Raw genomic sequence first — 23,595 nt, 5'->3', positions numbered from 1 at the left:
CTGTAGCAGGGGGATGACACTCCTACCTTTTCAGGGTTACTAGGTCAGTAGTTGGGAAAGTGCCTGGCACATAGTAAAGGTCTAATACCTGTTCATTTCCTTTCCCTTCCCCTTCCAGTGAGAAAAAAAAAAAAGATAGCCATCGAGCTGACACTAACAGAAAGAACTTATTCCTCAGCTGCTTGAGTTTATAATGATGATGGCCATTAGTCATTCATCACAGAACCAAGAGACATTCCTTGAGACACACACTGGGGAGAAGGCATTTCTGAGCTTTTAAGGCCCAAACTCACACAATTTGTACTTATGAAGGTGAGGATTAAAACCCATCATGTGTGGTCTTGTGTCTTTGGTCTTATGTATCTCAGTCTCCATGTGTACAGCGGCTTAATGAAGCTTGTGGTGTTTTGCATGTTAAAGGTCCCTCACAGGTTCCTGTGTTTGAATACTTAATTCCCAGCTGGTGACAGCTGTTTTGAAAGGTTGTGGAACCATTAGGAGGCGGAGCCTTGCTGAAGGAAGTGTCACTGTGGAGCGGGCCTTGATGTGTTCTAGTGGGAGGAGCAGTGTTGTTCTCTCACTACTTTCTTACTGTTGATTGCCTGCTCCTTCCATGCTTTCCCCACCATGATGGACTCTAACCTCTGGAAGTGTAAGATGAACTAAACCCTTTCCTTCCATAAGTAACTGATACAAGCTGAATGTTCTGCAAGGTCCAATCCTAAAAAGGATTTAGACTGAGTGGTAACATCAGACTGGCTGCTTGACATAAGCTCAGTGTGAGCTACTAAGGGCAGGAAACAAGGCTGTGACTAGAGGTAGCCTGGCAACAACTGGAGAGCTGAAAACATTGCTCCCAACTCTGTAGGGAATTTCATCTGTGTTCTAATTATTTCAGGAACGTTTGTGAGATGAATCCTTTATTAAACAGAATGCAAATAGTTGGTAATCTTCTTGCTGTCATCACCCATGAAACAACCTCTTTCTTGGGCACCTGACAGCCCTCCACTGCCCCCCTATAAGCAAGAAGAAATGACAGTCTTTCTGAATATAAGCCCCCTCCTCAAACTGTAGGAACTAGGAGGGCTGAGTCACGTTCCTCTTCAAAGGAAGGCTAAGTGAACAAAGCCACAGAACAAAAGGGTGTTTTCTGTGTAGATCATAGGCTGCTTTTATAGATAAAGATACTGTCTTTTCTACCCCCAAAAGTTAATACTTTGGAATGTCACCAGTACTATCCCTCTCCTCTACACCCACCCCCCAGGAGGGTTGTAGGGACCCTCCCAAGTAGCCAAACAACATTTGCATGCATTTCTTGGGCTCTCAGATCCCACCATGCCAGATAAGACACCACATAGGCAAGGAGGTTCAAAGTGGCCTAAGGTGGCCAAGTTAAGAGCTAGACTATAGCCCAAGGCTGCCCTTCACCTTAAGGCTTAGGCCAATGTTTGCATGAGAATAAAGGATGACTTCTCAGAACATCTCTGATGCTCTCCTTAGGACCAGATAAGGTGGGATTTGGGAGTTAGACTCCTTTATGGTTTTCTGAGACAAGGTCTCATGTAAGCTAAGCTGGCCTCAAATTTGGTATACAGGCAAAATGACCTTAATCTTCTGATCCTCTTGCCTCCACCTCCTAAATGCAGGGACTACATGACCATGGACTAGTTTTTTAAGGATCCCTTCACTTGCAGCTAATTTTAGAAACCATGCTGTGTGGCAGAGAGGTTGTTTTTATGATCTTCTTTCCTTGCACAGTGTTGGATGATTTCAAAGTGCAGGCTGTTGCTCATAAGTCTCACATCATGCCCAGTAGGAAAGACAAAGTCTGGGCAGCTTAGATGCTGGGTAATTCCCTGCCCTGCAAAAGACAGGTGACAGGGATTGTGGTGGTTGGATTCAGGTGTTCCCTCATAAGCTTAGGTGTTCTGAATGCGAAGTTCCCAACTGATGGAGATTTGGGAATTAATGCCTCCTGCAGGGAGTGTATTGTTGGGGGAGGGCTTATGGGTGTTATAGCCAGTTTCCCCATGCCAGTATTTGGCACACTCTCCTGTTGATGTTGTCCACCTATGTTGGCCAGGGGGTGATGTCCACCCTCTGCTCATGCCATCGTTTTCCCCTGCCATCATAGAGCTTCCCCTCAAGTCTGTAGGCCAAAGTAAACTCTTTTTTTCCCCCCACAAGCTGCTCTTGGTCAGGTGCTTTCTGTTTTCTGCCAGCAATGTGAACGTGATTGCAACAGGGATCTTTCCAGATACTCAGGAGATGGGTGACAGGGGATCTTTCTAGATACTCAGGAGCCCTACAGCTGAATTATCTAACTCCCCACAAACAAACAGCTGATATATTTGTTTGTAGGCTCACATAACAGAAGGGACTTTATTACGTTTTTAAAGATTATTCATACTACCACTGTTATATGCAGGACTATTTTGCAGTGCTCTTTTCTGGCCACTTAACATACATAATGATGAGAATTAGTAAGGCCAAAACAAGATCTCTGGTAATTATCTAGGGTACAAGTAAACACTTAGTTATCTGACACAACTGAAAGCCTTCACTGTGCCCAGTTGAAGCAAAAGAGAAGGTAACATAGTTGCCCTGGGCAGCAAAGGAGTGTACCCCATTGTCCTTTCATAGGAAGCTTAGCCCATATTTTGTCGGTTCCCATAACCCCTAGGATGGGTGTCCTTCCAGTCATCCCACTCCCGCATTTTGTGGACTGTTTTCTCATCGTTCTCTTCCTCCTTTTGTTCTTGATCTTCCTGTTGCTCAGCTTCTCTTTTCAAATCAGCTAAGGTAGGAAAAAGAGAAAGAGTGGATGAGAAACTGAGGGGATGTGCATAATCAATGTTAGGGAGCTCAGCTCTACTCTAAACATAACCACAGACAGTAAGACTAACATAGCCAGCTGGCTGCCCTGGGCCTAGCAGAAATGGGAAGAGTACTTCTATTACTTAATATATTACAGGCTGAATAATACTAGCAAGAAAGGATGCTCTGAGTGCTTTCCATAGAAGCCAAAAATATAGAGGTGCCATCTTAATAAGTTCTATCTGGGGAAAGAATTCCTGGCAAACTGGAAAACAATCCCTGTGTCCAAAACAAAAACATCATTACCAATAACAATTAAAAACAGCAGCAATTTAAAACCACCAAAGTAACAAATATTTATGATTTGCCACAAAGGTGGAGTTATTGGTGATTTTTCTGTTTACCCACATTTTCTTTATTATAATTGTACAATTTTCCTCATGTGTTGACTTCTTATTGAATTTGTTAAGATCATTAGTTCTTTTTTTTTAATACCACTAGTTCTTGCACTGCCAAACTATGCCCTAAGAACCCAAAGAAAGAAATGGAACAATAAGCGGCTCGATTCACTCATAATAAAGCATATTGAAACTTGATATAGTCGCATTTGCACAATTTCACAATCATCTAAAAGTCATAACAAAGTTAGAACTTAAATATGCTGCAGGACACCAGACAGGGAACCCGCTTTACAACTGAATGTGGGTGAGATAGAAACTCACCTCAAAAGTAATTATCGAAGTCAGAAGGAACATAATTGTTGGTTTGTTAATAGGAAATTTGCATAGCAGGCATATCCACCTGCTTTAGTCACTCTTGCTGTTAGTATTCTACTCTGGAAAGACTATGGAGACCACATCAGGTACTTTGAGCTTCTTGACTGAGGATATGACTTCTGACCTATGTGCCTAAGGATACAGCTGATGAAACAAACAGAAAATCCAAGCAACGAAATAACACAAGATGTGAAAAACCCAATGCAGTAATAAAAAAAAAAATCAAGACAATTTAACTCCTCTAAAAATTATAAACCTCACAATAATAAAAAAACTAATAACCCCCATAAGAGTGAATCAGATGAAAAGCCAGAGGCAAGCAACCCAACAAAGAAAACAAACTCCTGAAAATATCACAAGTATACGGAAAATTGGCTGAATGAAATAAGGAAGTCAATACAATATAGGAGTAATGACAAAAATAATGAAGGGAAATCAATCTGAAATACTGAAAACGAAAAACAGCACATCAAATGAAAACAAAACAAAACATAGAAAGCCTCACCAACAGAATGGGTCAAGGAAAGGGCAGAATATCTGAGCTTGAAGACAAGGTGGAAGATTTAGAACATTCCAACATGGAGAAAGATAAATTAACAAGAAGGAATGGACAGGACTCAGGAAAAGTTCTCTCATATGTGGATCTTAACTTCGAATGTTTAGATGTGTATATGAGTTAGAATAAGAGTAAATAGTAGAGGCCAGTAAACTAGCAAGGGGCCATTTAGGAGGGGAAGGGGAGGGCTTAAAGGGAAGATATAGTAGATAGCTAAGTAGAGGGGCAGAATACTCAAAGTAGAACTGTCTAGGTAGGGTCAGGGGAGGGGGCTGGAATAGAGCAGAGGGGTGGTGGGTAGGGACAGGGTAAATTAAACTAAAGATGTGAATAAACCATATAGAAATTATAGAAAAAATATATATATATATATATATATATATATATACACACATATATATAATATATATATAATATATATATAATATAAATTGTGATATATATATATATATATGAATGAATGAATGACAGAGTTTGGGCAGAAGTCCCTGTGGAGACAAATAATGCTGTGCACCCAGAAACCAAGGTTGTTACAGAAAGTTCCCAGAGCCAGGGGTAAGATATCTCCCAGTGAGTTGTTGGTCACTGCAACAGTTACTTTTTGGCTGCTGGAACAAAGCACCTGACCAAAAGCAGCTTGTAGGAGGAAAGGGTTCATTTTGGCTTACAGACTTCAGGGGAAGCTCCATGATGGCAGTGGGAAACATGGCATGAGCAGAGGCTGGCTCTTACCTACTGGCCAACATCAGGTAGAATGTGCCAAACAATGGCAAGGAGAAGCTGGCTATGACACCCATAAGTCCATCCCAATAACACACTTCCTCCAGCAAGGCTGCAATTCCCAAATTGCCACTAGCTGAGGATCTAGCATTCAGAAGACATGAATGTATGGGGGGACACCTAATTCAAACCCCCAAAGTCACAGAGTCACCTAAAACAATACAGGTTGTTGCAAGGCTCTAGGTTGCTCACTAGAAGCAGATGGTAAGAACACATTGTTGAAGATACCACATGCTTCAGTTGCAAGACCCTGAGAAATCAAGCTGGAACTGACCTGGATGCTTTCTGTTGACTAGATGGCATAGTGCTGGAAAGTGTGATGCAGGCTGCTAGGGGAGAAAATGACATTGGTAGCCTTAACCAGCAGTGGACCATGAAAGCTTCACTACTGGCCAGCCAGATAAGATGTGCCCAGCAGTCAAATAGGGGCAGGTCTGGTCTGATTGGATCCAAGGTCTGCTCCATGGGAAGGAATTCATTCCTGATACTGAAAACCTAGCCTATGGCTGGGAAGGTCATAAGCCCTAGAGCGGAAGCTACTATGATGTTTGTCTAAATGGATGTTTAATGTTTAGCAAATTCCCCTCTAAATACTTAGGTTTATGGCCACAGGTTAGTACTGTGCTCAGTTTTGTCAGGTAAGTTTCTTTTTGCAGATGGCAGTGACTTCCAGAAAGATCCAAAACTCTTAAAAGGGCTGAAGAAAAGTGACAGTTGAGCACTCAGCACTAAATGAGACATCTCTATCACACTCTCCAAGGCTCAGGACATGAAGTGGCCACTGCATTCACATCTTCCCAGTGGCTGTCATTTGCACAAGACCTATGCAATATTGGGCCCATCAATATTTCCTCATGAATGCCGGAAAAGGGCACAAAATGACATGAAAATATAAAAGGGACTAGTTGGAAAGAAGCAGTTCAGTGGAAGGGATTGGGAATGTTTAGGTATAAGAAAATGATGGGAGAGAGTTATAACCAACATATACTATGTACATATATGAAAACTATCAATAAAACATTAAAAATAAATCAGCTGCAGGACTTCAGATTTCTAGTATTGAATACCATTAAGTAAACCACTTCAAAAAGTTCACTTTTAAATAACATAATACAAAATTTTGTAGGGAATAAATGTACTCTTTTTTTTTTGTTTGTTTGTTTGTTTGTTTTTGGTTTTTTGAGGTAGGGTCTCACTTTGGTCCAGGCTGACCTGGAATTAACTCTGTAGTCTCAGGGTGGCCTTGAACTCACGGCGATCCTCCTACCTCTGCCTCCCGAGTGCTGGGATTAAAGGCGTGCGCCACCACGCCCGGCTACAAATGTACTCTTTATAAAAACTATTTTTATTTGAGAGAGAGCAAGAGTGAAAGCTACAAAATGGGCATGCCAGAGTATCTTACCACTGCAAACAAATTCTAGACCCATGCATACTTTTATGCATCAGTCTTTGTGCATGCTAGGCAAGTACTTCACCAACTGAGGTATTTCTCTAGTCCCTAAAGAACAGTTTCATTCGTATGTATGTATGTATGTATGTATGTGTGTGTATATGTGTATGTGTGTATGTGCGTATGTGTGTGTGTGTGTGTGTGTGTGTGTGTGTATATATATATATATATATACACACACACACATATATATATATTTCATTATGATTTGTTGTCAATGTTTCAATTACACACACACATACACCCCTGGGGTTGTATAGAATTCTTTGGGCAAAAAGATGTTGCAAGTAGGAAAACTTTCAGAAACCCTGCTCTATAGTATGCTGTGTTGCTACACTGTGATGTAGCATAGGTTATATTTATTAAAGGTATTTTTTGACTCAGGATATTTTCAGTTTATAATGGGTTTTATTAGGATGCAGCCCTGTTGTAAGTTAAGGAATATTGTATTATATATATATATATTACAGATATTCCAAATTACTCCCATCCTTTAAAGAGTACTAGTTTTTCAGGACTGAAGAGAGGGCTCAGTGGTTAAAGATGCTTGTTCAATTCTTCAGTACCAATGTAATACCAGATACACAAAGTAATGCATGCATCTGGAATTCATTTGCAGGGACAAAAGGCCCTGATGCATCTATTCTCTGTCTCCTTTGAAATGAATAAATAAAACATTTTTTTAAAAGTACTAATTTTTCATTTCATTTTTTTTAATTATTTATTTGCAAGCAGAGAGAGAGAGAGACAGAAGGAGGAGGAGGAGGAGGAGGAGGAAGAGGAGGAGGAGAAGAAAAGAGAATGGGCATGCCAGGGCCTCTAACCACTGCAAATGAACTCCAGACACATGTGCCCCTTGTGCATTTGGCTTACATGGGTCCTGGGGAATTGAACCTGGGTCCTTTGGGTTCATAGGAAAATGCCTTAACCATTGAACCATCTCTCCAGTCCTCATTTTCTTTTTTATAACTATCTTTTTATTTTATTTTATTTTATTTATTTATTTTTCCCCGAGGTAGGGTCTCACTCTAGCCCAGGCCAACCTGGAATTCACTGTGTAGTCTCAGGGTAGCCTCAAACTCACAGCAATCCTCCTACCTTTGCCTCCCTAGTGCTGGGATCAAAGGCATGTACCACCACGCCTGTCTTAACTATATTTTTTATTTGAGTCAGAGAGAGAGATAGAGAGAGAGAGAGAGAGGGAGGGAGAGAGAGACAGAGAGAGAGAGAAAGAGTGTTCCAGGGCCTCAGCCACTGCAAATGAACTCCAGATACATGCACCCCCTTGTGCGTCTGGCTTAGGTGGGTAGTGGTGAATCAAACCTGGTCCTTAGGCTTCACAGGAAAGTGCCTTAACAGCTAAGCTATCTCTCCAGCCCTGATTATTTTATTTTAGAAGGCCATAAAGTATCTAGAGCCAAAATGTCAAATTCTGTCTCTTCTTCATTGGGAAGGAGTTGAATTCTCCATTCAGTTACTTCAGCTTTAGCTAAGGTGCTTGGATTCCATTCAGTACAGAGAGTTTTAGGAGTCAGCCAGAGATTCTGGCAAGGTTGATATACAAAATTAGGTCTCCTGCTTTTTTGTTCTCTTTGTGGGATATTATGCCTTACTTTTCAGTTGTTGTGGTCACCCTGAACTCAGTTCTCTCATTCCTCAACTAATAAGACTGCAAGTTTTCATCCAAGTTTTAGCTGCTCCATATCATACAAACTGCAGCCTACCTATAGTTGAAAAGCTACAAAAAATCAGGACACCTTTTCAAATGGCCACTTTTTTGGGCTACTGGAAATAGCACTGGAAGTGGGAAGGATTGAATATGAAGGGTCGAATTTAAATCATACCTTGGATACTGTACTAGTTATGGTGAGGTAAGTCACTTCTCAGAGACAACATCCTCAACTTAAAATGGGGATAAGAACATTTCCTTTTGGGGCTGTCATGGTTCAAATGAGAAAAGAAAACTAAGGTTCAGAGAGGTTGGATAATGTCCCATCTTCTATGTCTCAGGAGATATACTGGTCACCCCAGGCCTATTCATGATTCTTCTACTATATAATATATAGTACTTTTACTTTTCGCCTTTTGTTCTTTTTAAAGATGCTTCCAATTATTGACTATGATCCAACTACTAACTTGGGTGCCAAGAATACAGTAGGTCAAAAATCCTTGCTCTTAAAAAAAAAAAAAATCCCTGCTCTGAAGAAATTGTAGTGTTATTCCCCCTTTCCCTTTTCTTGCCTGCCAGTTATGCTTGCTTTTGGTTCCTCTCTGTTGCCTTCAACGAGTATTTCTTTTAAAAATATTTTGGATGCTTTGTCATGAAAAGAAGTGGATCATCTATCCATATTTTGTTTTTCTGTATGTCAGCTATTTTTCCTTTTGTGTACACACACGTGTGTAGATTATGTGTGCATGCTATGTGGCGTATGCATGGGTGTGTGAAGTATTGACTTCATGTGTGTGCATGCAGAGGCCAGAGGAGAACATTATGTTCCTTCTCTGATTGCTCATCTAAGTGTTTCTTTGAGATAAGATATTTCCATTAACCTAGAGCTGCTGTCATCTAGCAAGTCCCAGTGATTCTCTGGTCTGCCCCCACTTCCCACTGGGATTACAGACATGCATGGCCATGCCCAGATTTCTTTCTTTTGGTTTTTCAAGATAGGGTCTCACTCTAGCCCAGGCTGGCCTGGAAGTCATTTTGTAATTCTAGGCTATTCACAGTGATCCTCCTTCCTCTGCCTCTTGAATGCAGATTTTTTTTTTTTTTAATGTGGGTTCTGGCAAGTCAAACTTGGTACAACATGAGGCCCCCATGCTTAACCAGCAAGTGCCCATAACTGATGAGACATTTCCCTAGCCCATCTGGCTGTTATTTTTCTGTCACATTTGGAGACACTAAAATACTATGCTGCTTAGTATAGTTTGCTAAATAGCAAAGAAAGTAAATACTTGAATGATAAAGATGACACTGCCCATATTTGCTTCTGCCTGGAATCTTTCTATTACTCAGAATCTTTATTCAGACTACTTCTGCTTCTAAATACCAGTAATACTTGGTCCAAATTTAATTGTGAAGGAATAAGGAACCAGTAGTACAACTATTTTCCTCCCACCCCTTCATACCTGATGTCGGTCTGGGTATTCCCTGATCTGGTAATGCTCCATATTTCTGATGCTGGTCATACCAATCACTCACTGTCATTGTTGCCAAGCTTGGATAACCAGCTCCAAACACTCTGAAAAAAAAATCATATTTCTTTTAGAAAGCAAAACAAAAGTATCAGTACTAGAGAGCCTCTTTACTTTGATGAAGCTCGTGAGGCCTGTGTCTACTTCAGCCTCATTCTCCTACACACCTATCTTCTGAGGTGTTACACAAACTCCAGCGAAAACACATAAAAAGAAACATCCACAAAGGGCTATTAAAGTCAAGGGCTTTCATGAGACAATAAATAGTCCAGGATCACTTTCTAGTGGGTTAGTGCCCCACAGAACAATGACGACACTGTGTAGTGGCAATTAATAGGTGGTAGATCTGAAATGGAAAGGAAACTCCTGCCACCCTATGGAATAGCATCAAGAACTCAGAATTGCTTCACATGTAAGCAAATACATTCTTCTGAGAAGTGCTACTAAAGGCAGGAAGAGCAGCAATATTGAAAAAAAAAAATGAAACATGCAATTCTCTGCAAGATTCACTTTATCTTCCATTTTTATGTTTACTTTTAAGCTTGATACGAAGGGAATTTCTGAAAAGGACAAACATGGAGAAACTATCAGGAGAGCTTTTATCTCTTTTAATAAAGGCCAGCCTTCATAGCTAAAATTATGACTGTGAAAACATCTGTTCTGTGGTTATAAAAGCATTGCTGAGAAACATACCAACAGGGCCTATAAAGGGCCATCACTTTGCAGTGATACCTACTTGGCTTGGGCCTTGTTCCGAGTAAGGATGAACGGTTTCATTGGAGGCTTGTCCGAAGAAGATGAATGAGAAGTTGACACCTAACAAGAAAATTAATTTCAGAGGTGTGTTTACCATTTTACCCATTTTATCATGCAAGCTTTTAAGTCCTCTGGTGCTGGAGAAAACTCAGGGTTCAAAATCCACTCCCTTTCTATCAATCTTAAGGGGTCTTGAGTACCTTACTAAAGAGGGAAAGCAAATTCTCTCAGGAATCTTGCCACAAGTAACAAAAATTTTTTAATTAAATTTAATTTTTTAAATTTTATTTCATGTTTTTTAGAGAGAGAGAAAGAGAATTGGCACACCAGGGCGTCAGCCACTGCAATTTAACTCCACCACCTAGTGGGTACACATGGCCTTGCACTTGCCTCACTTTTGTGCATCCAGCTTACATGGAATCGGGAGAGTTAAACATGGGTCCTTAGGCAAACACCTTAACTGCTAAACCACCTCTCCAGCTCGTAACAATTAAAAACCAAAGATGGAGGTTTTAAAGCCTTCTTCCATGTTCTCTCAAAATCCCTTGAGATGAATCTGAAGTCCGTTTCTTCAGCCTGGCCTTCAGTGAAAAAGCTAAATTATTAAGACCCTTCTTCTAAAAATCCTTCCTAATATAGTTATGCCATTATTTGTCAAGAACTGCTAGACTGATTTAGAAATGAATATTCCTCAGTAAAAGGAGGAAGGCAGGACTAGAAGCTTTTTCTATAAAGGCATATGGAAATACTTCCAGAAACCATGGCTTCCTAGAAGCATGCTAAAATGAAGTATGATTAGAGAGAAGGTGCTCATTTGGTTTTAGTTCCATCACCGCCAAAACCCAGTTCAACACTACAGGAGATATCTTTAAAAAAGAAAAAAAAAAAAAAGAGGGGGGAATAGGAACCTGAAAAGTCCAGCTTCAGAATGCTGGGAAACCACTCATCTAGACATGCTCAAGGGGCCTTATGACCTTAGAATACTGACTGTTCATTCTTTGATCCCTTAATATCAAGAACTAGGTTGATGTTATCCTCAGGCAAGAGCTCCTGGGCTAATTAGGACAAATCAAATTAAAAAGTTTTGCTGAGGACTTAAATAGACATATGACCAGTTGACAAATGTAACTTAATTCATGTTATATCCTGTATTACAGAGAGACTGGCAGCCGAGCCTATTCTTTGGAAGCAGCTCTAAAACAAGGTTATGATCCTCAAAGACACCGGATGCTCTCATAGCAAGCTTTCTCTACCAGTCATCTGGTGGATGAAGATGTCCCTGGTGTGGTGCCAGCTACCTGGGTGATCTAATGATATAAACAAGCCAGGTGAAACAAAGTCCAGGGAATGTGTTTAGGATGGGGAAAAAAATTAGAACTTGGCCTTGTTTTACTCTTTTTCTTTCCCCGGCAGTTCTGCTTTTCTTACCCATTCCTACCCTACTCTTCTTTCACTTTTATTATAACTAAGCATATTTTAAAGGTCTCCTTCCCTTCCTATGCCTTTGCAGTCAAAATCACTTCAAATTTCAGGAAAGTCTGTCTTCCATGATGTGGCACAAAATTAAAAGTAACTATTAGTATCTTACAGATTACAGACATTGAAGGCTATAAACTAACAAGGCATGCCCAACCTGCAGCAGCAAGAAGCCAAGGATAACTATGAATGTGACCCCACAAAAAACCATGAAGTTTGAACACTGAATGTTTTTGTAACTTCATTAAGTAGTTCTCTAGTGTGAATTCTGTAGAGGTCATGTTACAATGTCAACAGGGTGGATATGCTTAGATGCTGCTAAAGAGAAAACTACCCTGGTGAACCATCAGTCATTCTGTACTCATCTTAAGAACAATGAATTTTGAAGAGTTACCAAGATTTTTTATTTTTCTTTCTTTATTTTTATTTATTAATTTTTTTTTTTTTTTTTGGTTTTTCGAGGTAGGTCCAGGCTGACCTGGAATTCACTATGGAGTCTCAGGGTGGCCTTAAACTCATGGCGATCCTCCTACCTCTGCCTCCCGAGGGCTGGGATTAAAGGTGTGCGCCACCACGCCCAGCTTTTTTATTTCTTATAGTTCTAAAGATTAAAGGGCTTTGTCCATGCTAGGCAAATGCTCTACCACAGAGCTATTTTTTTTTAATTCTGAAAAGTATCTCACAAAGTCATCCAGTCTGGCCTTTTTAAAATTTTTTTATTTTTTTAAATTTTTTTTAAATTTTGAAAAGTATCTCACTAAGTCATCCAGTCTGGCCTTAAAGTCAGTATGTAGTCTAAACAAACCTCAATCTTGTGATCCACCTTTCTCAGTCTTCTAAAGACCTGGATTTACAAGTGTGCACTACTATACCCAGCTAAGGATTTTTTTGTTTGTTTTTCGAGGTGGGGTCTCACTCTAGCCCAAGCTGACCTGGGATTCACTATTGAGTCTCAGGGTGGCCTCAAACTCACAGCGATCCTCTACCTCTGCCTCCTGAGTGCTGGGATTAAAGGCATGGGCTACCATGCCCGGCTCCAGCTAAGGATTTTAATTGGATTATTCTCCTGCAGAATTTTCCAATCTATGATGGCAGCTTTCCAAGCTCTATGGGTAGTGGCAAGGCTTACCTCTTTTGAAAAGTCTTTTCCCCTCAGGATCTGTATTTCCTGATCAATGCTTTCAATTTCTTCTAAGCTGATACCAATCCACCTCCGAAGGTGAAGGAGGTAATATTCACGAACACGCTCATCATCTGCTTGACCACTTTCAACAGCAGATTTCAGGGCAGACAACCTATGCTCCATCTCCTTCTTCTGCTTGTATCTGTTCCATAGAAAAGCATTATCCATGAACTTAAAAATAAACACATGTTCTTTCAAAAGAAGGCCAGAGTAAGATTTTGTCTTTGCAAATTCTAGGTAGCAAGTATGCCCATTCCCACATTAGCAGGAAGAGATTATAATCCACAGGTAGTCCCTAAACAAGCAAACAAGGAAGGGGCCAGCAGGGTGCTCAGAAATCTGAAGCCAGAAAACAAAGATGCACCCTAATCTCAGCAAGATGTGCCATTGTCTTTAGAGATGAGGGTACCCTAGTCATTGGGTCATATCAACCCAGTGTCACAGAGTACTTCAGTGTTACATCTTCAAGAAATTATAGGAGCTTAGGGGCATATTTATCTGCCACTAATACAGGAATTCCTTATGCAACAGCCTAAAAATTGTTTATGCAAACATTCCCAGCTCTTTTGACTCATCTGTATCTAACATTAAGACTCAACTCTGTCTTTTTCAGGATGCACTCTAGAACATCATTTATCATTCATCTGACAATTATCTTTGGAATACTCAGTATGTGACAGGCACGTTTACTGGAAACAGTTTATAAAAGTTGGGTTGGAGAGATGGCTTAGCAGTTAAGACACTTGCCTGCGAAGCCTAAGGACCCAGGTTCAATTTCACAGTACCCAGGTAAGCCAGATGCACAAGGTGGCACATGCATCTGGAGTTTGTTTGCTATGGCTAGAGGCTCTGGTGTACCCATTCTCAATCTGCCTCTTCCTCTCTTTTAAATAGGTAAATAAATTTAAAACAAACAAATAAATACAATGTTAAGAAAGTCTTGCTTTCATGCTAGTGGGAGAAAACAGATAAAAAGAAATACATGATAAAGCGAATGATGATAAAGTGCTACTTTTTGAGGATATGAAAAGCAATGTCATCTGGAAAGAGTGATCGAGTGTAGGTAGGAGTGTGAGAATATACAAAGTGATCGGAGGAGGTCCCTCTGAAGAGGTGAGAAGCAGATGCATCAAGGAAATAAGAAAGAAATCATCCTGATTTCTGGAAGAGTATTCCAAGAGGAAAAAACAAGTACAGGTAGGACAGGAGAGTTTATGGACTGGAGTGAACAGAACAGAAAATGAGGTTAGAGATAGCTAGGGCAATAGTGTGTAGAACCTTGTAGACTATGTCCCAAATTATCCAATACCATGCTATTTTAAGTGAGATAGGAAAGCCACTGAAGGCTTTTGAATAGAAGATGACACAAGATAACTGAATGGCACAAAACATTCTTCCTCCCTTCATTTAGTTTTTCTTCAGTTGTTCTTTTTCTGGGAACAGATTTTATCAAAAAGTCAAGGACCACTGCTTTGGAAATGCTATCATAAAAATGCTTAGGCTTTTCTCCTTTTACTCATCAAGTAAGCATCTGACAGGATACAAACAACTGTCATACCATCAGCATAGATAGCCTTCTGAGTAAAACAATACAAAGGTCAATTCTTAGGTCTTGAATACTACTAGGAGTATTACTTCAGAATGTTTACCTAGGGCTGGAGAGATGGCTTAGCAGTTAAGTGCTTGCTTGTGAAGCCTAAGGACCCCAGTTTGAGGTTCAATTCCCCAGGACCCACATTAGCCAGATACACAAGGGGGTGCATATGTCTGGAGTTGGTTTGCAGTGGCTGGAGGCCCTGGCATGCCCACTCTCTCTCTCTCTCTCTCTCTGCCTCTTTCTCTCTGTGTCTGTCAGTTTCAAATAAACAAAAAATAAACAAAAAAATTAAAAAGGAAAAAAAGAATGTTTATCTACCCCATGGTGACCCCTGCCTTCTTCCATGGAAATGCCTGTCTGTCACAGGAGTACATATGAGGGCCCTGGAGAAAGGGATTTTTTTTCCCCCAGCATGAATTCTGAGTGTGTCCAGTGGTCCTCTAATTATAGGGTTTTTTTGCTTCCTTTCTCATTCTCCTTGTGCATTCCACCCACGCATTTTGCTCCCTTCCTTTTATTTCCGTGCTTCTATGGCCTCACTATTCACTTTTAGACTTCGGGCTCCTTGGCACCTGTACTTTTAGGCATTAAAAAAATCTTTTGTCCTGGCAAAATAACTTTCTTCTGATGAAAACTTGTACATAGCCATGGTATGTAATAACCAGATAAAATGTGCCTTGGTGAAATCAGAGGAAGGGGCCCGATATTACATTACAGACACTAGGGTGAAATCATAAGGCTCTGAGGAATAGACTACACTTTTGTTCTGATTCCACATGGCGGACTCCATGAAAACACTCCCTAAGGTCACCTTAGAGTCCCCTGTCCCTGTACCATTCAGACTCTGGGCGTTCCCTGCATTGTTTCCAAGCAGCTGAGAATAAGGTAAGAATTCCAAATCTGGGTCAAATGGATCAACCACAAATGCCTACTACCAAAGTCGCCTATCTCTGTGGTCATCTTTTGTGAAGAGTCCATGCCAGCATCATGCTTACCAGATAGCCAGCCAATGTAGCACTCAATTTCCCTCTTCATCTCAATCTCACAGCTACACACCTTCTTTGTTACTGTCTTTAAGGAGCTGTCATGTTAACCCATTTTTCATCTTGTCCCTACTCACTCTTCCAGGCCTCACTCTGTCCATTGCCCTCTCTTGTCATTAGCAGCTTTGAATTTTTACTCTGTTGTCTTTCCCTTATCTCAGAAACACCTTTCCTCAACCCATTCTCCACCACTGGTCTTCTCCATGCTGTAGCGAAGAACACTAGAACTGGGAATCTGAAGACCCGAGTTCAAATTCTGACCTCGTTACTTAATAGCTATGCAATTTTGGGCAAGTCGGTGTGCAAAGCCCATTGCCATATCTTTATATTGGGGATCTAATTCATCGAGTTGTTAGATCAGACTAAAAGAATGTACATGAAAATGGTTTATAAGCAACACTATAAACATTGTTAGTGATGAAAAAAATGGGGCTAGAGGGGTTAGTTACGGCCCATCTATTAAGTGGTAGAAATGGGCTGTCCCCAAGTCGGTCTGATTCCAAAGAATTGTGATGCCATACTACCTCTCCATCTTTCTTATTTTTTAAAATATTTTTATTTGAGACAGAGGCATACACACACAGAATGGTGTGCCAGGGCCTCTTGCCACTGCAAACGAAATCCAGATGCATGCACTGCTTTGTGCAGGCACTGGGGGGTTGAGCCCAGACCATCAGGCTTTGCAAGCAAGTACCTTTAACTGCTGAGCCATCTCTCCAGCCCACCTCCATCTTTCTGATTATCCTTCTATCTGTTTATCTCCCAGATACCTCCAAGCTCTTACTATAATCCAATTAAGATGTAAAAGTCTTTGACCTCGAGGAGGGAGTGCCAAGACTGAAACAGTTATGCTATACTAAATAACACAAATGTGCTTCCGTACCAGGGTATAGGTAGGAGCAGAACTCAGAGAAAATGTAACACCTGCTCTCTTCCCTGGTCTTCTGCAAGTTCTATTCTTATGTAGTGTATCTCTTACCTTGATTACCCTTTTCTTCCTCTTCTTTTTCCCTTATTTAACTTGCTCCAGGGTTTAATCCTTACCTTTCCCCCCCTTTCTACATGTTTTTCCTTGAAAAATTTATTTATATTTGGGGGCTTGAGAGATGGCTCAGCAGTTAAGGCACTTGCCTACAAAACCTAAGGATCAGAGTTCAATTCCCAGTACCCATATAGAGCCAGATATACAAAGTGGCGCATGTGTCTGGAGTTCATTTATAGTGGTTAGAGGCCCTGATGTACCCTTTTTTTTCTCTCTCTCTCCTCTCTTTTTACAGCTTTTCTCTCTTTCACTGTCTCTCAAATAAATAAAGAATTTTTTAAAAGTTATTTAAACCAAAGCTGAGGGCTCCTCAGCTTTTTACCTCAGCCACAAAACAGAAAAAGGCTTAGTTGCACACTTCTATTTGTCTTTGAGAGTAGCTATCCAGTTGTCAATTTAGAACCTAATTCCAGTAAAACCTGAGCTAGACTCATTACTTACTCAGATTCTACTTCTTTTCTGTTAAAAGAATGGAAGTGCCTTTCAAACAGCCAAACTCACGCTTCTCTAAGATGTGAATTAGAGAATATGTATGGGAAAGCAGAGTGGAGAGAAGATATGTCATTTAGGTGTTTTATTATGTTGGACTCAGGATCTAAAGGGTGAACTTATAGAAAGTAAATATATCTAAAGAATTTTGTTCTGGTTGTTTGCTGTAGTAGAGATTGAATCCAGAACCTCATGCATATGAGACAAGCAGTCTACCACTTAGTTACAGAATAATTTGTCATGAATAAGTTCTTTCTAAATATGTAACTGCTTACTGCAAAAGTAGTATCACTGATAGCTATGACTTCATTTTATCACTTCATCCCAGCTAGTGTACTGTTAACATTTTGCCTAGCTCTCTTCCCTTTCAATATTGGCTACACATCATTTCCTTATGTAGACCTCTATTCAGACTAGCCTTAGAACTTCTTCTAAATCAGACTAGCCCCTATTAAACCTCAATCAACCTGCCTTCAATCTTTTTCTCAAGTTGATTCTTCTATTTGTCAACATTACTGCTGGAGGACTTTCTGCAAGCCAGGCCCTGTGCTAGGCATACTACAGTGTCTTCATGGTGGGTACATTCTAGTAGAGGAGAAAGACACATAGCATAATTTCACAAGAGATGCATGTCATGAAGGAAACAAATGGGTGAAGAGAGAATGACAGGTGTTAACTACTTACTGAGACTAATCTGGAAAGGCCACTCTAAAGAATGACAGTTAAATTGAAACATAATAAAGAATTAGCCATGTGAAGCACATTCCATGTAAAGACAATAGCACACACAAAGATGAAAGGAGCTGGTCTGTTCAAGGGACCAAAAGGTAGCCACTGTGGTTGGAGTCTAATGAACAAGTAGAGTGATCTGTGATGAGAATGGCAAAGCAGACACGACGTCATACAGAGTCATGGATTTGACTACTTTCAGGTTGAGAGGTACCGGTGGCCTAGACTGAGGTATGCTTGTGGGGACACAGTAATAGGAGAGGAGATACCTTTTGAAGCTAGAATTGACAGGCCTTGCTGATGGACTGGGTAAGGAAATTGAGACTAAAAGGTAGGAACTAAAGCTACCTCCTACGTTTATTGCTTACATATGTGGGTGAATGACAATGTACTAAATGGTGAAGACCTGGACATGGGGCACACTTGGGGGTCAAAAAGCTGGGGATGCAGCTCAATGGTAGAGTGCTTGTATCTGCACAAGGCCCTGGATTCAATTCCTAACATTGCACCAAAAAAGAGAGAACTTTTTTAAAAAGCCAACAGTTCAATTTCACACCATGTCTGAAATACCCACAAATGGTGTTAGAAGTATGTATCCGAAGGTTAGGAGAGCTCTTGGGTTAGTGATATGTGTAGGAGTCATTAGCATACAGGTAGTGTTAATATCTAATCTGTCAGACACTTTAAAAACATATTCACAGAGCAGGAAAGATGGCTCAGTGGTTGAAGGCCCTTGCTTGCAAAGCCGGTTGGCCAAGGGTCGATTCCCCAGTACCCACTTAAAAACAGATGCACAGTCACAATGTGGTGCATATGTCTGGAATATGTTTGCAGTGGCAGGAGGTCCCAACACACACTCACACACACACATTCTCATTCTCTCTCTCTCTCTCTCAAAACACAAAACAACTCAAAGATCATGCTTTTAGGCCAAAGAGATGCTAAGCAAAAATAGATACCTTTTTCTGTTTGCCCAAGGCTGGATTCTAAGTGTAAATATCCAGGACTAGTACAATGGGGCATATTTTGAAACTTCATTCTTGTGAAAGGCAATAGGGCTGTTATGTCAAGAGCCTTAAAATGCTGAATGAAACCCTCTGACCCAGGAATGGGTACTAACAATCTATCCCAAGGAAAGAATCATGGAAGCATTTACAATGTTTGTTCATAGCATTACTTAGAATCACAAACCACCATGAAAACAAACAAAAAAAATGCCAGTCTAAACACTTGACAGTAACAGATTAAATGGTTATGATACAGCTATAGAATGAAGTGTTACAAAACTATTCAATATCATGGGTTCAAAAGACATGGGGAAATGCTCACAATATTAGGCTTGAAAAAAACAGGATTAATAAAAGCTGTATTTACAGTAGTATTTCCAATTTATTAGCTAAAATAACTGTATATCTGAAAGAAAATACAGCAGAAAATTAACAATGACATCTATGATTACTAGGATTAAGGCCTTTTTGATTTTAAAAAATATTCTTGTTTCACAATTTTCTGACAATGAGCATCATTACTTTTACATTCAGGAAAATTTGTAATTTCTATCTTTTTTTGGGGGGGAGAGAGTTGAGGTGCGGTCTTGCTGTAGCCCAGTCTGATCTGGAATTCACTATGTAGACTCAGGGTGGCCTCCAACTCATGGTGATCTTCCTACATCTGCCTCAGATCCTCCTACCTCTGCCTCCGGAGTGCTGGAATTAAAGGCATGTGACCCCATGCCCTGCTATGTAAATTTCTATTTTTAACCACTATTCAAGACTCACACACCCTAGCATTTCTACATTCTAAAACCTTTCCCTCATTCCTCTAATTGGATGTGACCATCCTTTGTCTTTCTGTACCTCTATGGTACTGATACTCTTTCTTGGTATATTTTTTATAGATGTAAGATTTTCTGTTTAAGTTCTTGTTCTATGCCAGTGGGCAGTCTACGATTTCAAAGAGATGATTCTGGAATCCACTTAACATCAATCTACCCCATGTCCTCAAGTTAGTCACTGTGATTCTCTAGTCCCAGAATGCTACTTTGTTATTCTTCAACTTACATGATTCAGACTTTTTCAGTGCTAGGAATCAAATCCAGAGCCTTGTGCATTCTAGGCTGAACTTATTTACTAGTTTATTGTATGTCTCTTCCAAAATAACAGCTTCATAAAGACACTGACTTTGGCCAGTTCTCTAACATCTGCAACAGTACCTGGCATACAAGAAAGGCTCAACCAATTTTTAACCTAAGCCCAAATCTCACCTCTGAGCTTCATGCTACCAGAAAGCTCTACTTGGATGTCTTCTAGGCACTTTTAGGCACTCAACATGTCTTGGTACTGAATTCATAGTCTCTCCATCCTTTGTTCTGCTCTTCCTCCTCAATACCCCATCTCAATGAATTCTACATCCATCCACCAGAATCAGGAACATACACATCTTCCTTGCTGTTTCTCTCTACCACAGCTCCCACAGCCAACTCATCACCTGGTTTTCTGCAGATTCAACACTTATAATTATATCCCCTCTATCCCTCTGCCACTGCCCTAAAGTCATCACCTCTGTGACCTAACTGGATCTAATATGTTAGTTAAAATGTAATCAATGGCAATCTTTAAAGAGGAACAAAATTCTTCCATGAATCCCAGTCATCAACTAAAAGCAGCTCTTCAACACAGCCTACCTATAAAGCAACCAAAAATGCATACGGTATATCATTTATGCTTATCAGATTTATGCTTAACCCTATAAAATAGGTACCATGGTTAGTTAATTTCACATAGGATGAAATCTGAGGGTAGGTAAGTTAAATAACTTGCTCAAAGTCCAGTGGCTACAACCCTACTGATAGCTGACTCTGACTGCTTGCTGTACCAGACACTGCTAAGAGCTTTATATGTATTAGTCCCCACAAAAAAAGTCAATGAAGAAGGACTTAGCTCAATTTTATAGCTGGAAAAATTAAGTAATTTATCCCAAATCACAAACTAATGATGGAACTGGGATACAAACACCTTCCCAAGGTTGCTGCTTTACCTGTCTCACATTCCACACTTACTGTGATGTGGATCCAGCAACATTCTTCAGCATCATTCCTCCCCATCTCCTCTCCTCTTCTCCCTTTTGTTCTAGTATAACTTCATTGCTTAGGAGAGTTGTTCCCTCCCCAAAAACCCCCACCCCTGCTCCTTCTTTAATGCCCCTATGGCTTTACCAGTGCTACTACTTATGCAGGCTAATGTCCTTCCAACTTCTTCCTCAAAATAATACTCCTATTCACTTCAACAAATCAGAACAGGAATTTCCTTTTCTAGGAGCCTTCTCTATCCTGTTCCCTCTTTGTTTAGGTGCCCCCTTTCTGCTTTCATAGTACCTTGCACACTGATGGCACCACTTTATATTGCTATCCTGTTAGTATGCTCAATGTCCTCACCAGACCATAAGGACCATACTCATACAAGCACCCATACAGTGTTACAGTGTGTGTTGCTAGTGCCTGGCACAGCTCCTACACACTGAGCACTTATTGATTTTTTTCTTAAACCAAGAGTAAGAAACTTCCTTAAAGTAACATGGTGAGCTTATATCAGGGCTTTGCTTAGTTTAATATGTTTCATGTTAGTGCCAGTGCTGTTAGAACAGAGGTGTTCAATAATGGACCACCAATCTGAAATGATGGGCATTTCAGAAAGATTTTCCCCATAAAAACATTATGTTGGCTTGTGGACAAGGTTAGGAGACACATTGCTAAACTACATTGCTCCTGTTGGCAATCATAAGGTATTGGGGGTGGTCTTGAAGATTTGGTAAAATCATTTCAACAAAGGTAGATGTTTCTTAAATGTCAGGAAAGTTTCCTGACACCACGGCCTGTGTTCATTAAGAACCAAGAGAATGAGGTACACTATTCTGTATACCACAGACATTAAAACGCATGCACCCTCCTACCCCCAATAGCACTGCAGCTCTCAAATTACAGCTATTGACCCACCTCTCTATTTTAGCCTGTCTTTGAGATGCCATAGCAACGAGACTTGGGTAGGCCATGGAGGAACTAGCAGTGTTACTTTCAGCTGAGTTATTCTTGGTTTGGGGCAGCTGAAAGTCTGCTACGTGGTAGTTATGGCACTGGGTTAAGTAGTTTAGAAAGTGTTCTCGAGCCTGCTGCAAATGATCTAGACGCTTGCTGGGATTGACTTGTTTCATAGTGAGGACTCCTTGAAACGCTGGCACCATCAGGTACTTCAGGTCGGTGGAAGCAATCTCTTCCAAATCTTCATTTCGGCTGGAAAGAGTAAAGAGAAGGCCGTGAAGCCTAGTTGAGCAGGAAAACTGTGGCCCTTGCTTCCCGGGGGAGAAAGGTCTGAAGAGCGTGTTGCAAAGGCAACAGTCAGTTTTAGTGAAAGTGGCTGGGCGTTCACAACCATGGCCTAGGGAGCAATGTCCTGGGATAACAATCCTCTCAGAAGAGAGGTAGACAATTTAAATGATGTATGCAAGATCACAGTGAGAAGTAGGGACCAAAGGGTGTTAGTCTTTATGGTTCCTTCTACCCGGGCACATTAGCTCCACCCTTCATCACCACTACAACTTCGTTGTGTGTGGTTATTGCCCTCCTCCCCATACCTGAACAAATCGAGTTGAGATAACATTTCAGCAGCCTTCTCAAGTTGGTCCAGTCCCTTGACCACTTTATCCTGGATTATACGGGAGCCGGTGGGTTCGGTCGTAACTTCCACTTCTTCAACAAGTTTTTCGCTGGTTTCAAACAGCTCCGGAAGCCGGGGCAACGGTAACTCGTCTTCAGACGTTGCCATCTTGAAGAAGGGAGGAACCCGGAAGAGCTCCCGTCGGAAGTCAAAGGTAAACTTGCTAAAGAAGAATCCCGCGAGCTCTAACGACACCGGAAGCGGCGCCTCATTGGTCCATCCTTTGTTACCGAAGCTTCCAAAATGACTTCTGGGATCTGTAGTTTGTCTGCCCTGGCAACAGTTTCCAAGGACTCGTTTTTACTAGACAGCCAGTGACGGTAGACAAAAGCTCGGCTCCTCGTGGCCAGCAATAGGCTGGGAGACCCGAGGGGGGCAAGGCTAAATTCCGAGCGCGGGCAGCGCGTGAGGACCAGCCTGCTGCACTGTGGGGACGGCTCCGAGGGGAAGACTCTCACGAGGCGTTCTGCACGCCGAGGAGTCTTAGTAGCCCCTGGCCGGAGCTGCCCTGCCGCTTTGGGGGTTCGCTGTTCTGGTTGCGAGAGCGATCGCGCCCTCTTCTGGCTTCCGTTACGCACCAGATGGAGCAGCGGTTTCGCCCAACCAGTCCTTCACCTGCCAAGTTCCCCTTCAATTCACCACATAATCCCAAACTTTTAAACTCTCACCCCGAGAATCCTCTCTCCTTAATCCATATAATTTGGTGACCTGAAACTCCACTCTCCCCACAGCCGGCTTCCTTTCTTGCCACTTGTTTCCCAGGCCAAGTGCTGCTTTCTGTGCAACGTGCTTTGACTCCTTTTTAGTGCCGCGCCCGCATTCAGCCGCCAGTTTTGTGTTTTGTTTTTTTTTCTGTGAGCCCTATCATAGCACCTACCATGCTGTATTAATAGTGATTCACCAGAATGAATTTGATTCAGCTTTTCATCACTCTAACCTTCGTACTTATTAAGCACTCAGTGTCATATGAATAAAAAATAAGTGATCCATTTGGGAA

The 23,595-nt window shown here is 41.1% G+C and overlaps 1 protein-coding gene across 1 annotated transcript; it reads right to left on the bottom strand.

The window, feature by feature from the left end:
* Window positions 1-2,350: 2,350 nt before the first annotated feature.
* Igbp1 (immunoglobulin binding protein 1) lies at window positions 2,351-22,735 on the bottom strand. Its single transcript, XM_004660985.2, has 6 exons — window positions 22,516-22,735; window positions 21,881-22,174; window positions 12,936-13,131; window positions 10,311-10,390; window positions 9,509-9,621; window positions 2,351-2,797 (listed from the first exon to the last, which is right to left on the bottom strand). Exons 1-6 carry the CDS (start codon window positions 22,704-22,706, stop codon window positions 2,649-2,651), a joined length of 1,023 nt encoding a protein of 340 aa, XP_004661042.1. The 5' UTR covers window positions 22,707-22,735; the 3' UTR covers window positions 2,351-2,648.
* Window positions 22,736-23,595: the final 860 nt, after the last annotated feature.

This window comes from Jaculus jaculus, chromosome X, assembly GCF_020740685.1.
Source record: "Jaculus jaculus isolate mJacJac1 chromosome X, mJacJac1.mat.Y.cur, whole genome shotgun sequence".
Lineage (NCBI taxonomy): Eukaryota > Metazoa > Chordata > Mammalia > Rodentia > Dipodidae > Jaculus > Jaculus jaculus.
The sequence above is the reverse complement of the archived record's forward strand: the minus strand, read 5'-3'. Positions and strand labels throughout refer to the sequence as shown.

Excerpts from the sequence above, each read along its gene's own strand:
- Igbp1 (XM_004660985.2), bottom strand. The coding sequence starts at position 22,706 with ATGGCAACGTCTGAAGACGAGTTACCGTTGCCCCGGCTTCCGGAGCTG. Across the intron at positions 22,175-22,515 it reads TCTCAACTCGATTTGTTCAG|CCGAAATGAAGATTTGGAAG; the intron begins GTATGGGGAGGA and ends TACTCTTTCCAG. Across the intron at positions 10,391-12,935 it reads GAAAAGACTTTTCAAAAGAG|GTGTCAACTTCTCATTCATC; the intron begins GTAAGCCTTGCC and ends TTTTCTTGTTAG.